Consider the following 16,305-nt stretch of genomic DNA (forward strand, 5'->3'; position numbering starts at 1 on the left):
TTTCACTATCCCTTTGTGTCCACTTCCCTTGCCCCCTCTAATGAACAAAGCACTAAATCAGGATCTTAAAACTACCTAGGATCTTGAGTTTCTTACAACTTGGAACTGCTTTCAGCATAATAGCATTTTCCCCTCTAAAGGAAGAGGAAAGAAAGAAAACAGATCCAGGTAATAAATCATGAAGATAATGTTGCTAATCTAGAACACGCACAATATATAGAGACAGCAAATAATTTAAAGCTATCTACTGGTGCATATAATAGTAACGTTTCAAATAGAAGGTACAATAGTTTTTTTACAAAATTATTCAACGCAATTCTAACTTGTTCAATTAAAAAAAGATCACTTTTTAAATATACCTCACATTCATAAAACAAAGTATGAACAGTTTTTGTACAAATGCATGTTGCCAAAAAGAAGCCAGCATCAGTTTGACACTAACTCACAATATAAATATCTTAACAACATTCTTATACTCACTCCCCAGCAAACACAGGTATAAAACAGTAATCAGGATTAACAGTAGCAGCAGATGATCACACTACAAATCTCTGCAGTCAGACACATTACACTCCCATCTAAAACTACTTGTCATATGACATTTGTGGGACAAATCCAATAGTACTTTTTGCTCATTAGTGATTGTTTTGTGCATGTTGCCTATTCATGCATTTTAAAACAGTGCTGGCTCTCTATATCAGCAGCTTTTAAGCTGCCCATCCCACATTACCTGGGAAACTCCATTTTGGTCAACTATTAGATTCTAGTGTAAATGCCTTGAAGACCAGTGAATTAGTTAGAAGCCACTAGCCTTCTGTGTGTGTGCACGTTTGAGAGAGAGACAGAAAGAGAGCGTGCGCATCACAAGGCCATAACACTACATGCAAATTCCATCCCACTGCAAAGATCTAATTGAGCTTATTCTTAATGTTGCCTCAAACAAGTGATGCATCGACACTCAATTGCCAAATATAGGAAGAAGTGGAGAAAAGAGCTGTGGGACAGATTTCAACATTTTAAATCAGGAACTCTGTACCACAACAGAATTTTGAAGCATCACAAAACATTACAATTGCATCCATCTGCAATAAATGCAATAAAACTGAGTCACTGAACCAAATCAATGAAGCAGACTATTTTTGTGAAGATCTTATCGGCAGCTAAAATTGCATAAAAGAATCCAGACAGTTAAACACAGAAAAACCCTAAGGCATTCAACAGATGTATTTTATTTCCTATTCTACGCTGGCTTGGTCATGTCCACAGAATGGAAGATGGTAGGATCCCCAAGGACGTGCTCTATGGGGAGCTGGCTTCAGGCACCAGACCCATTGGCACACCAACTCTGTGTTACAAAGGTGTCTGCAAATGTGACAGAACATTAACTCCTCCATGTGGGAATCTCTTGGAGACGACCGCATCACCTGGAGATTGGTTGCGCATCCACAAGACTGACCAGAGGAGGAATAGGACACACTCTTTCATTGTCTCCCGAGACAGGCGGGTGCCAACAACAAACAACAATATAGACAAAATAATTTAGCATGATGTCTTGTGACCTCCGAAATACATATTAAAGAAAATGATTTACCTGGTAACACCACCGGCCCAGGAGATAGTAAGATTTAGGGTCATCTGGTTTCAGAGCAATTGCTTTGTCTACATGTTTCTAAAGAGATGTACAGCAAAGACATTTCTCATTCATGAAGCACAATTTTAAGATTACACTCATTTTGGGATAAATCCATGATTCCACTAAAAACATGTTTCCTATGTAACAATGACCGAAAGCAGTAAACTATAAAAAAGCTGGTAATACAGAACTTGCTAATACCAGAGTCTATACCAAAGACAAGACTCTCTGCAACTTCTTTAAGTCATTTCTTAAAATCTGCTAAAGGGCACAAATGTCATGTCCTCTTTTATGTCAACCACACATTTTAAAATCCTCCTCCTACACGCACTCATAGTGGATGCTTTCCCACTATGGGATCCTACAGCACTGGAGACTGTTATGCGAAACAAACAAAAACATGGGAGGAACCAATTGTAGGGTTCAACTGAAGCAGAGACCCATTAAATTAACTGGCCCTATCTTCATGAATGTTTACTTCACACAGTCCTCTGGAATACAGAACAGCACCATGGAAGAGCAGCACCCACACTGCATGTACATGTGTGTGTTATATGAGAAAGGGTGAGAGAGACAGAAGGGTGCCAGAAATGTATGGCGCAGAGTAAAAGTCAGAATAAACCTCAGCCATAAATTTGTTGGGTAGCTTTAAGCAGACCATGGTTATAATCAGTTGGAAATCTTACTTGCAGCTTAGTCTTATAATATATTTGATGTCCTTCTATCGTGTTCTCAGGCCTTTTCAACACAATATCCTATTTTACTCCATTGCGATAAATGTCTTTTTAAAAGAGAAAAAGCCATCTTACCTTAAAAGTGTGCCCTGCTTGTATACGTTTTTGTATACTTTCGTGTTCTGAAGCCTGACCACATAAAACGGCATACCTGGAAATTACAGTAAGCCTGAGCATTAGTGTATTGTTCCAAAATCTGGTTTTTTAGCATGGTGTTGTGGTTGTGTTCTGGGGTAGGAAAATATCAAATGCTCTGTTGTCCAGAGAAGCCATGTACAAAGAAAACAGAGGGCAAGTAATTAACAACAGTTTACAAACACAAAGTTTTATACCTTGTCACTTCATAGGTATTTACACACACCCTGAATTGGTGCCCCAAGGCTCAGGTGAGTTACTATCTCCTCTCAGGACTACTTTACAGCCTTGGCATTAGGTTGTTCTCAGAGGGCTCATATTCAAACTGCTCTTTGGCCAAGTTGAACTCCACTTGACAAACACCATCTGTGCCACTTGCTAAGTGGGATTCTGAGGCCAGCCATTGATACATGGAAAGTAGATTGTGCAGGAGGTTTTCTTCTAGACCCTCTAGAATCACAGATAAGCTTGGTTAACAGAAATCAAACAGCAACCAATCTGATCATGTCCGTAGAAATCTTGACCCAATCCAGCATTTTGTTCAAGCAGGCAAGTCAACACATTCAGATCCAGGCTATTTCATTTGAGCTTATAAAAGGACGTCTAGGAGTAGTTGATGCATGAAAAGAGGCTGCCTACCAATCAAAGAAAAGGTGGGAAACCATATTATTAAAGTATTAATTCTATACCTATGAAGCAGAATGTCTAAGAAAATGCCAAATGAAATATAATAATCCTGTCTTTAAAAAATGCCAAATGAGGTATAACCATGTTTTGAGTATGATTCTTCTTTAGGGAATCAGCTGGGGGGAAATAGTGAACAAAATTTAACAAAATGCAAGTTAAATACAAAAAAACCTTTTCTAAAATATTTAATATGAAAGGACAGCTGTGAACAGGAACTTGTTTTTTAAAACCTGCAAATTCTTAAGTAACGCAGAAGAAGTTCACAAGTTCAGTCTTCTGTTCATGGAAGAGCCATGGACCAATGCATATTGTTAAACAGAGGGATCACCTCAGTGGGAAAGAGACTGTGGGGAGAAGCCAAAGTAGAGACTATGGGGCAGGGCGGGTGGGTAAGACAAAGGAAAAAGGGATGTTGCACTCATGGGGACATAAAGTGAAGAAAATACCAGAGGCTTTGACACTGAGTAACAGCTTTCTGCCATTTTTGCATGCACCTAGCTGCAATGTGACATGTTATCAATGAACAACCCCACAATGAAGGGTTGCTGAAAGTTACAGTCTGAAAGTTCAATGGTTCATATCAGATTCTAATTCAGGCTGCTCAGCAACTCCATAAAACATTAGGATGATCTAATGAAAGTTACTGCAACACTACTAAAAGTTTGTGAGATCTTTAAAATACAGTTTTACAAGGTTGTTTAAACAAGAGAAAGCCATATAACCCCCATGTGAACTCGTAGATCTTCAAATAAACACAGTTAATTACCTCCACGCTTGCCCTGAAGCAAGGCACTAGGAAATGCTTCCCAGTAACTGCTTGTAAATCCTGTCATATTTACCGTATTTTTTGCTCTATAAGACTCACTTTTTCCCTCCTAAAAAGTAAGGGGAAATGTGTGTGCGTCTTATGGAGCGAATGCAGGCTGCACAACTATCACAGAAGCCAGAACAGTAAGAGGGATTGCTGCTTTCACTGTGCAGTGATCCCTCTTGCTGTTCTGGCTTCTGAGATTCAGCATATTTTTTTTCTTGTTTTCCTCCTCCAAAAACTAGGTGCGTCTTGTGGTCTGGTGCGTCTTATAGAGCGAAAAATAATGTACTTTCAGTTTCTATCACTGGGGGTAGCAAAAAGAATTTGAACAGCTTAACAAAAGCCTGCCATTAACAATAACTTTTGGGGAGTCTAGTATGAGCTGAAAGAACATCAGAGCTGCAATCCTGGGCACACTTACTTGGGAGTAAATCCTATTGAGCAAGGTTTATGTCCAAGTAAACACACACAGGATCAAGTAGTAACTGTCATCTCTTTTTCCTTCCACCTTTCCTGGTTAACATACTAAGCTGGGCCAGGCCTTCAAGAAGTGTCAAACTGTGCAGAAATTCACATTCTGCATAGCAACAGTGAGGAATGTCAGAGACAAGAAAATGAATCGGCCCACATAGGGTTGACGAACTCAATACGGCACAATTCTCGCACCAGTTCTGATGCAGCTTCCCTCCTTGGAAAACAACTGGGGAGTTTTGTCTCAAGTCTCACCTGCTGGTATTCTACAGCACAAAGACGGCAGATGTTGATGGTTTAGATCTTGGAGCATTGCCATATAACTCAAAACTAAGCAGATTCTCATGAACCTTGGCCAGCTGAAAAAACAGAACCAGCCACCTAGGACTGCAGAGAGATCTGAAACGTCTACCTCACACCCTGCAGTACAATTATATGCCTTGGCGGAGGTGGGGAGATTTATACCCCACCTTTTTTGGTAAACAGGCTTTACAAAGTGGCTAACAACCCCTGCTAATTTAAATTAGTGCTTTTCTTCTTTCCTTTACTCAGTAGATGGGAGGCTGGAAGAACAGCTGCAGCAACTGAAAGTCACCTAATCCATATTAAAAGGACTGCACAGTTCCTGTACGCATAAATGTGGCTCAGTTAGAACATCTAGGCTTTGTAAATCTTACAAAGCTGGGAACAAACATCAGACCTGCACGCTCCCTCCTCAACCCTTACCTCGTGCTTCAGATTTTGTACAGAGATCCTGGTTTGTGATCATTTTTCAGGTTCAGACATAACAGGGTCCTCTTGTACAAAATAAAATTGGATCTTCATACCAAATCTGGTGTGAGCGGGGAGAGGAGAAAATACTGTGTAGCCCCAACACCAATTCTTTGTTTAATAAACTATGGTTTGTGAAACCTTACACCCTTACATTTCAGCTGAACTGCTGAACTTGTAGGCTGCAGGCCAAGGTAATGTGTGATTTTGTCCTCAAAGTGCTTAGCAAACAAGTCGCAATGGGACTTCTATAGTGCTCCAAGATCTCCCTGGAGAAAACTTCACTATATAAAAAGGAAGAAACCAGAAAGATCTCACCCTCCCATCCATATTTCATATAGCAAAGGAACCCCAAGTTTGAGAAAGATCTCAAACTTTTAGTTTTCATCAACAAACTGAACAATTTGTCACCCACCATCTGCTGAATCTATTGCATACCTCTTAAGCTATGCAGTACTACTTAAATACTTGCTGTATGAAATTGCCCCTAGCCTCCCTTGTGCAATGAAGTCCAGTTTTATCTCTCTCACACACAGAGAGAGCCATATGGGTTAAAATAGGTTTTTCTTTTACTACAGTTCATCCATCCCTTCTTCTAAGGAGCTCAGAGAGGCATACATGGCTTTTCTCTCCTCTCTGCTCAACCTCATTTTTACCTTCACAACTACAGTGGTGCCTCGCAAGACGAAATTAATTCGTTCCGTGAGTTTTGTCGTCTTGCGATCTTTTTCGTCTTGTGAAGCACGGTTTCGGGAAAGTTTTGGAAAAGCTTCAAAAATCACCAAAGTCTTTAAAAACCTCAAAAAAGGCTACCACACCGCGTTCTATGAGTTGCTCCTCGAAGTCAAGTCGCAACTGTATTAACGGTGTTAAGAAAAACGAAACAAACTTGCAAGACGTTTCCGTCTTGCGAAGCAAGCCCATAGCGAAAATCGTCTTGCGAAGCAGCTCAAAAAACCCTTTCGTCTAGCGAGTTTTTTGTCTTGTGAGGCATTCGTCTTGCGAGGTACCACTGTAAAGAGATGTGCTAGCCTAATAGATCATGAGCCCACATTTAACCCTGTGAGTTTTACGGTCAGGTAGGAATTTGAATGCAATTTAGAGTGATGCATGTGTGTGTGTCATCATGTACATGGTTGCAAGGGAACATGCTGTTCTCAAGATGCAGTTACAGGAGCATCAATAAGCTTCTAAACCAATAGTACAGAGCATCTTGGCACACTAGTTTGTCGGCTGCAGTGTGTAGGTGTGTCGCATAAACACGCTTCCTGGGGCTGCAAAGGGTTAGTTTAACCTCCAGTTTGCTAGTAAAACTGAATTACTGTGTCATGAAGTGATGCAAAACTGAACTGCTGTGTCATGAAATGAAGCATATCCAAAAAGTGTGTCACCAACTTGAAAAGTTTGGAAAGCTTTGCGATAGTAGATGGCTTCCAGCTGTCTGAATCTTCCCTAAGATGCTCATATAGGGGGAATGAGAACATGAACAGTGCCAAGATCAGCTCTCCCAACGTGGTTATTCTTCTTTTAAAGCAGCCGTGGAGGGTACCTAATTTGATAGGGGCAGTGGCACTGGGGGTGGGGATTACTTCTTTCACTCCTGACCATCCTTCGAATCTGCCATCTGGCATGCAGGGAAGGAAGGTGGGTATCTAGGGACAATGGGTGTCAAGGGAGAACTTTATGTCAAGGATCACACCACACATTCTGGAGCTTTGCTTTTTTTCTCCATCCTCGGGGTTACAAAGCTTTACTGAAGTTTTTTTTATTATTTAACTGTTCTAAAATAGAGAAGTACTCCACAAAATACTAATGGTTTAAATTTTGAAGCAAGAAAAAAATACTGCATTTCCCCTCCTCCCCACTGTATCTTTTATTGCACACCAGCTTTCCCATTAGCTATAAAAACAGGCTTGCTATTTCATTCCTGCCACAAGGTCAATCAGTGAAGGAAATAATTCAAGCTGACTTTTAAATGAACTGTTTCCTGAAGGGAAATCTGCTGGATACAAGGAAAACACTTTCCTCGAAAATCTTGTCTATACAAAGAGAAACATCAGGGTAAGTTTCACTTAATGAAAATTTACGAAGTTTGAATTCATTCAGCCAACTAGTTCTTCCCCCTCCTCCAAAAAAGGAGTCTTGTGACACCTTCAAGACTAAGAGATTTATTGCACAGGAAGATCAGTCATTCACAGACCATACTAAAGGTCTGCTAAAACTGATTACTATCCAGAGTCAGAAACCAGAGCAATACAGCTGCTGATATGGATATGGCCCTATTTTCCCTTCTGAATAACCACATTTTCAAAACAGTGAACAAAAAGGGAAATAGATGTAAGAAATTTCAGTGACTGCTTTGACATCTGGACTAGAGGTTGCTGTGACTCATTTTTTAAAAAAAAATTCCTAGAAGTTTACCAACTGGTTGTTTTATTGGGCAGCACGGTTTGTATTATAAAATAGGAGCACTGAGTGAAGGAGACAGCTTCCACCAATAAAAAAACCACATTATGAAACTTGGGTAAGGTAATTCATAGAATTCAACTGTTTAAGCACTGCTGCTTAGTAAAGCATCTACTGTTACCAGAATCAAAAGCAGCCTAGATGATGGATGGGGAAGGAGCTGTGGCTCTCCAAATAATGTTAGACTACAGCTCTCAGCATCCCTGACCAATAGCCATGCTGCCTGGGACTGATGGGCACTGGAGTCCAACAACCTATGAAGGAGCACAGGCTCCACTTGATGCAAAGAAATTCCTTAGGTATGGTTCCTTTTCTCCCCTATGTTCCATTGTGACCAACAGCTCTAGAGAGTTTCAGTGGCTACTCTGCAAATCACCCTCTTCCTAATAGCCATCTAAAGGCCAAGCTACTTTCAGGATGCTTTTGAACACCTACTCCCTCAGCAACAGCCACAAACCTGGGCGCAGTGCACCCCATGAAAGTACTTGCTACATGTTACCCACCAAATCACTGTACAGTGGATCCTCCGGATACAGATTAAATTTCTGCACATGTGCGCATGGCGAAGTATACACTTCCGGGTTTGCCGTGTTCGCAACCCGAAAATTACGTATCCAGAGCGGTACATAACTTGAGAGTCCACTGTACTGGTAAGTGGAGAAAGTCAGCATCTACCTACCAATGAACTTTTGTTAATAGAGACAACCTGGAACACTCCAAATTATGTAGCTCTAAATCTAAACATGGCAATTTATCTCAGCAAGTTTTATGGACCTTTTGGGTTATCCCAAAACAACGTACATAGAATTCACATCAAGAAGAATGGGCATATTACGCTTAAAAAAACCATGTTTCGTGAACACAGTTTGTTCATAAAAAAAACAACAACCTCAGGAACATTTGAGAACTGCAGTTTTTCTGTACACCCCTTTAAAAAATAGAGACAACTCATGTGCCAGAATTCCATTTAGGTCTGGAGGCCAGCCTCACACATCTTGTAATTGACTCTCTATGTTCAGTCTCGAAAGGCAAATAACAAACTTTGACTTCTTAGGATGTCTGTAAATATTTTCAGAACTGCTCTAACTGCATAAAGGACTGCTAATGCTGCACCTGCACTGCTTCCTCTCCAGAGACCACTCTGAAATCCCCTCCTGCTCTTGTTGTACTTCCAACATTTCTTTCGACAGCAAATGCAAACAAATGCCAAAGCAAACAAGCAACTCCTCCTCCCGATCCTTAATTCACAGAGTATGTTTTTAAGGAATGCAGAGGCCACAGACATGCTGAAGCAATGGGGGATTTTCAGTTGTTTTTATTTTGCTAGGCCTTTGGGAATTCACATATTGGTGCCGGAGCACATTAGACCGCACGCTTTACAGCCCACGGAGCTGCCCTAGTTTTTGACAGGGGTGCTTATTTTTCTCCCTCTACCACGCGATTAAATGTTACAACTAGTTTTGGAAGTCATGGGATAAGCTTAGGACATCCTATTAAAAACAAGGCTGGGTCAGCCACCCATGTTTTCTCATGTATTACATCGCACCAGCAAAACATTATATTTCCAGAAACAATACCTAATGACTCTGAAGCTCACCTCTTACTGCTGGCAGATACAGAACTTTAGTCTCTTCCCTCTAGCAGCAGATGGGAGTTCCAAGAAGAGGCTCCCTTTTACTGCTTGGTAGAAAGGATAATGCAGTGAAACCCTTCTCACATTCCCATGAGACACCAAATTTAGACCACTGTGTGCAAGAATTCAGTATTTTTGTTTTAGCACCCTTGAAAGGCTAGCCGATAGCAGCGGGTCTTCAAACACTTAATTCTGTTCTTGCCTTTTGGAAAGTTGAATAATACACCACTCAGCAGAAAGGTGGCATGCTTTTTTTCTGGGGAGATGCAGCGGTATGCATATCTCTGAACATTTTGTGAATCTAAGTTTGGCCTCATTGAGAGGCATTGTTTCAATATGAGTAGGAAAATGAGAGTACCCCTAAACATTTTTTTAAGACAAAAAGCACTGGGCACACATGAAAGCTATAGCAGTTCTTCATACTTCACACTCTCAAATCGCCAAAATATAAGGGGTTGATCACCATAGTATTAAGCTCACCTTATTTACCACCTCAGTTTTCTAGTAGGTTAAACATTATATGTGAGTTTTACAGGCACAGTATATAAAAGGTTCAACATGAACGATGCTTTATAAGCAGCGCACCTGGCACTTAAGCCCATGACACTTAAGCAGCAATGGCCAGCGTGGTATTGCTCATCTGGCTTCCCAACCCCCTACATCACTGCCAGTTACCGAGAGGGACAAAGCAGCGGAGAGCGTGGTGGAGCCGCAGAGGCAATCCAATACTGCTAACTGGGTGCCCATGTTGAACTCCCTGTTGTCATGTCCCTCCTTCTTTCAGTAAACAGCAGAGATGCAAGCATTGGGATGCCAGGTGAGCAATGCTGCCTCACCTGCATCACCCCTGATGGCTACTACTGCACTTAACAGAAAAAATATTGACATTTATGGGACTCCTCTGAAGTCCTTGCTATTTTACCTGTAACAATGGCTTATTAGCAGCACCAGATGGTATCTGTATCATAATTTTACAGTAAGTAGTGTTGTTCTTGGGATTTTAAAATCACAGCTGTATTGCAGCTGAACTGCAGACTTGCAGAAGAAAGAGATTAGGAGCCGGCAAAAAAAGAGTCATTTGTTTTCTCGAAGCAACAGAACTGTCCAAGATATATGCCTAGACTCCATTTTTTTTTTTACAACTCTGGGGAAAAGCAGTAAATTACTAGATGAGGGTTCATAAGACACTGATACGAATCATATTCTCAGAGTCAAAACATACTTATTATTCTAACAGCAAAATAAATAAATAAATAAAATCCTCTGGGAGAATTGTTCTGAGCCAGTTTGTCATTAGCTGACAAGAGCAAATGGGGAAAACATATTTTGATTAATTGTAAACAGCTCTGTCCATAAACTCAAACTCTTCTGCCAAATGAATAAGTCTTTGTGGAAGAAGGATAAATCAAATCTGTACATTTAAGAAGACAGCAGCTCTGTATGTGGACTATACTTCTGAAAAGTTTATGTCTAAAGTGACAACATATAGAAGGCCAATATATAAAACAATTCTCCTCTTTTTGCCTTTTCTTCACAAAGGAAGTAATTACATACCACTGGTGACACTCAGCACTTTGATCTCCCATCTGCAAAGCTGTTTCTGCCTCATCCTTTCCTGCAATGAAAATCAACAAAAATAAACTTATTTGTGTGCCACATTTTAAACACTTAACCCTTCACATACTTTGAAACTGGAGATTAACAGTGTACAAAGAAGTTTCACACATTCAGTAAGCAGATATTATTCAGAAAACAGCAGCCTAATACAAGGATGACACATTATGACAGCTGAAGAGCTGCACCTCACCGTCTGACACTCTTGGAAATAGAGCCCATAGGTTTTTGGCTCACATGCCTCCCAACCCAGAAAACCAGATTAAGGTTGCTGCCTGAGATCGAGCTTCACCCCTAATATTTGTGGAGCTGTCACAAAGGGAGAGACAAGGCAGAAACGAGCAAGAATTTAACTACACTTTTAAGAGAGATATGTTACATATGAAGTACCATATTCAGATGGGAAACTATAGCTTTGAATCTGCCAGCTTCCCAAGTCCCATAACAATGTGTTCTCAGGGTGCAGACTGTAGAACTGCAGCCTTAGAGTTCCAGCATCACAAAGAGCCTACTTTTGCCCTATCAGAGAAGTATGGGGTTGCTGTCTGACAAGGAGGCAGCAACAGAGGAGGTAAAGGAAAGTGGACAATTTTTAGACAAACGTAAGCTCAGGAATTTGAGGAGTAAAGCAGTTTGTGGCAGTGATGTGAATCAAAAGTGTGGGTTGGCGCAAGCTTCCAATATAGATGCAGAAATTCAGACTTATTGTACCATTCATGCTATGAAAGTTTTGCATTGCATGATAAAACCAGCAAATGCAATTGCAGCACCTGCCAAGCAGTTCTCTGAGTACAATTCTGTTTACAAGATTCTTTAACACACGATTTCATTTTAGGAGTAAGAATAATCGACCGGGGGCGGGGGGCTGTAATTTTAAATTGAGAGCCAGTATAGTGCAGTGGTTGGACTAAGACCTGGGAGATCAGGATTCAAATCCTTGCTCTGCCATGAAACTCACTGGTGACCTACCTCATAGGGTTAATATGAGGATAAAATGGGGAGGCAGAGAATCAATGTACACCACCCTGGGCTTCTGGAAGGAAAGGTGAGATATAAATGGAACAAACAAACAAATAACCGTGTGTGTAACCTACATTTTTCCAAGGCAGGCAGGTAAATAAATGCCCAATACAACTCACTGGTGAAATGCACCCACCCTTATCTCAAAGTGCCTTCTTACCATCAGACGCATAAGATAACTTCTCATCTGCATCCTCCGTGATTTCATACATATCACTATAACCTCGGGCCAGGCGCCAAAGGAAATCCTGCTTGTCACCGTACTGTGGGTAAAACAAATGTTAGTTCACATTTATTAGTTCACCTGATTCTAGATTCAGGTAGGTAGCCATGTTGGTCTGACGCAGTCAAAATAAATAAATAAATAAATTGTCCAGTAGCAACTTAGAGACCAACTAAGTATGTTCTGGGTATAAGCTTTCGTGTGCATGCAGCCTGGTATCTGAAGAAGTGTGCATGCACACGGAAGCTTATACCCAGAACATACTTAGTTGATCTCTAAGGTGCTACTGGACAATTTTTTTATTTATTAGTTCACCTGTTTGCTTAAGAGAAAATGGGATTTCCAAGTATAACATATTGCAGGTGTTTTGTTTTAAACGTAGCTTGTAAACAATTTGACAAGCAGTGGAAAAATGCTCTAGACCAGCAAAACCAACTCAATAATTCATTTAAATCTCTTCACTTGCCTGAATTAGTAAAGTGTAATATGCTTCTCATTCTTTAGACTTTAATAAAGTAACTATAGGATTCAGGTCAGACAGTCAAACACTTATGTCAAACAGAAACCTTCCTAGAACAAGTCCCTGCTCCTGCAAATAAACTGTTCCTCTGCTGGTGTCACGCTGGGTTTACTTTGCAAGCAGACAAAGGTGTCAAGCTTAAGCAGCATATAGCATATGTACCACAGCCATGACCACTAGATGGAATACACCAGCCATGTGCACATTATGCATGGCTGAATTGGACAATACTCCCCCTTGTGGGGACAGAACTGGGAACTACGAGACCTGTGTGAGACTTCATAAAATCAAGTTGGCCACTACAGAGCCAATTAATTTGGTACAATGATATATAAAGCAGATCTATAACTACTGACATGGCTATAAGTTCCAGGCTCATTAACCTAATTTTATCATGGGGTTGGGACAGGGAGAGAAAATGAGGCGATTTCTCAATAACTGGGCGAGTATTAAGGCAGAACAAACAGTTCTTAGATAATACTGCAGATCCAACTTCAAGCATAGCAAGTAGGTTGCAGCAGTTGGGTAGGGCAGCCTTGGAGCGGGAGTAGAAGACTTGAGATAGCATTAGCAACACAAAAGATGTAAGAGACACATTAGAAGAACAGACTGAAAAATGACTGCAAATGAAGATGGGAAGAGTTTGGGAACGGGTAAGCTTGATTTGGGTGGCACGGGTGGCGCTGTGGGTAAAACCTCAGTGCCTAGGACTTGCCGATCGCATGGTCGGCGGTTCGAATCCCCGCGGCGGGGTGAGCTCCCGTCTTTCGGTCCCAGCTCCTGCCCACCTAGCAGTTCGAAAGCACCCTTAAGTGCAAGCAGATAAATAGGTACCGCTTTATAGCGGGAAGGTAAACGGCGTTTCCGTGTGCTGCGCTGGTGCTGGCTCGACAGAGCAGCTTCGTCACACTGGCCATGTGACCCAGAAGTGTCTCCGGACAGCGCTGGCCCCCGGCCTCTTAAGTGAGATGGGCGCACAACCCTAGAGTCGGACACGACTGGTCCGTACGGGCAGGGGTACCTTTACCTTTACCTTAAGCTTGATTTGATTCCCAAACATGTTGCAAACAGCTGACCATCTGACTTGTTGACATGTATATATAAAGCAAGTCTGTATCTACATTTCATGAAACAATTATGCCTAAATCATCACTGTAATAAGTCTGAGGAGAGCTTTGCTATCAACTTCAGAGATGCTGCAGTTCCACTTTTAAACACATTAGGGGATTGAGTTACTGTATGTTTCAATACGCAATAAACAAAACATAATTTAATGCTTTTAAGAAGAGGCCAAGTCCCACAGGCTTTGAGGGTTTTAATTTTCTAATGGCAGCATAAGCAATGCTGCATTTTAGATGCCTGGTCTCATTTAGGATTGTGGTATAGACAAGACCTTGCACAACATCCTGTTCTGCTCTCCCTGCTGGTTAGCTCAGCTCAGTTTTTCTGGGAAACTGCTAGAGTGAACTTTACCACTAGTTTATTGTTAAGCAGCTGTTGGAATCCTTCTCTCTTCTCCTGTTCGCTCCCACTGTGCAAGCGATCTGCTTGCTGGAGCAACTGACCAAGTGCTTCGTCTGTAGCAGGGTCCAAAGTCAGTGTTTCATCCTCATTGACAAGGTCTAAGGAATCCCTCCTTGCCGTTCTCACAGTCTCACAACTTCTTTCATCTTCTCCTTCCTCACTCTCTTTATCAGACTCGCGGTCATAATCAGACTCTGCATTGGCTGTAGTATAGCTTTAAGACAAATTACAGAAAATCTGTCAATACATTAACATGACGTAACCTAAATTTCACAATCAATGCTTTTAAAGTCAATAGATTTCACTTCCTAAGAAATAGAAGTTTGTGCCTGAACTTTGTTAGTGGCAGAAGCTTCTCCCTAAGGGAGTTCCGTTCATCACACTTCCATTATTAGAAAAGAGGGAAGAGTCTAACTTTTGCTGGTTTGTTTTTCCTTCTGCAACCCCTCCCAACCTTCAAAGATCTGCTCAAGAGGATGGGGAGACTCTCCAGAAAAGCGGGGGTATAAACAAATATCCTCTTCTGCCCTTCCACTAATGAGATACCTCTTCTGGATCAGAAGTGGACCGAAGGAGCCGTTCTATTCAGGGAAATTTGGATCCAACTCTATGAACAGAATGCTAATATGGGGGGGGGATCCTAAACTTCCTGCTATGCAACAGCTTTTAGTATCAGAAGCAGATACAACATACAATACAATACAACAGAATGGGTCTCAAAGTCTGGAACTGAAAAACAAAGCCAAAATTCCTGACCAACAAACCACAGCACACATGCATGGGCCATCTGTCTAATTTCCAACTGAGTGGGTTGTAGCCAATGCTAGTCCTACTCAGAGCAGACCCATTGAAATTAATAGATAGGATTAATGTAGGGCCATTATTTCAACAGGTCTACTAAAACTTAGATACGATGCACTATGTGTCCCAGCTCCATTGGAAAAATACTACATTTTCTAAAAATAATATTTTAAGGAATTTTTAATAAGTAGTAAACTAGAATAAAAGTAGAACTATACACCAAAAACCATGCTGATCTTGCAATATATTTCACAACACTGTCAAGAACTGTGAATCTACATCCTACAGAATGATAATTACCGTATTTTTCGTCCCATAGGACGCTCCGTCCCATAGGATGCACCTAGTTTTTTTTTTGGGGGGGGGGAAATAAAGGAAAATTTTTTCCCTTTATTTTCCCCCCAAAAGCAGGTCGGGGAAACCGAACCAGGTCAAGGAACAGCGGGATGGCGGCGCTGCACCTCCCTGCTGTCCCCCGAGCTTGTGGGGCTGGCCGATGTCTGCCCGGCGCGAGGGGCGCTCTGCTTCAGGGCGCCCCACCCGCCGGGCGGCAGGCTGCTATCCGCAGCATGGGGAGCCCTGCGGGGAACTCCTGCAGGGCTCCCCACGCTGCGGATGTCTGCCCGGGGCGAGGGGCGCTCTGCTTCAGGGCACCCGACGCTCCGGGAAGCAGGCTGCTATCCGCAGCCTAGACATCCCTGCGGGACCTCCCGCAGGGCTGCCTAGGCTGCGGATGTGTTCCCGAAGCGCCGGGCACTCTGCTTTCAGGGCGCCCGATGCTCCAGGAAGCAGGCTGCTATCCGCAGCCTAGACAGCCCTGCGGGAACTCCCGCAGGGCTGCCTAGGCTGCGGATGTCTTCCTGAAGCCTGGAGAGCGTGAGGGGTCGGTGCGCACCGACCCCTCTCGCTCTCCAAGCTTCAGCGAAAGCCTGCATTCGCCCCATAGGATGCACCCAGATTTCCCCTTCATTTTTGGAGGGGAAAAAGTGCGTCCTATAGGGAGAAAAATACGGTACTTGACAATCTTCTATCAATAAGTCATGGCAGTGATGCCAACATACTGTGCTTTGGTTGGTAAGTGTTAGCTTATTTCTACATCTTCCTACATCATCCCTCCACGCGTTCTTCAGTGCACTTCTAAGAATTATTCCCACTCCTGCAGCTGAGTTACCCACTACATTTTTATTTACTTTCCTTACACAGTTTCCCAATACATTTTTGGAGTGCTACCTCTGATGTAGGACATAATATGTCACTCCAAA

At 42.0% G+C, this 16,305-nt stretch overlaps 1 protein-coding gene across 4 annotated transcripts in view; it reads right to left on the bottom strand.

Moving 5' to 3' along the window:
* RMDN3 (regulator of microtubule dynamics 3) overlaps positions 1-16,305 on the bottom strand; it is a 36,894-nt gene that overhangs the window by 12,072 nt on the left and 8,517 nt on the right. For all 4 annotated transcript variants that reach the window (XM_080997286.1, XM_080997284.1, XM_080997287.1 and 1 more), the window contains exons 5-9: positions 14,192-14,456; positions 12,136-12,238; positions 10,896-10,956; positions 2,443-2,518; positions 1,592-1,669 (exon numbers count right to left, since the gene is read on the bottom strand). In XM_080997286.1, the coding sequence (XP_080853412.1) occupies positions 1,592-1,669; positions 2,443-2,518; positions 10,896-10,956; positions 12,136-12,238; positions 14,192-14,456 (583 nt within the window). The remainder of the gene's footprint in view (positions 1-1,591; positions 1,670-2,442; positions 2,519-10,895; positions 10,957-12,135; positions 12,239-14,191; positions 14,457-16,305) is intronic.

This window comes from Podarcis pityusensis (assembly GCF_964106645.2).
Source record: "Podarcis pityusensis genome assembly, chromosome: 1".
Taxonomy (NCBI): domain Eukaryota; kingdom Metazoa; phylum Chordata; class Lepidosauria; order Squamata; family Lacertidae; genus Podarcis; species Podarcis pityusensis.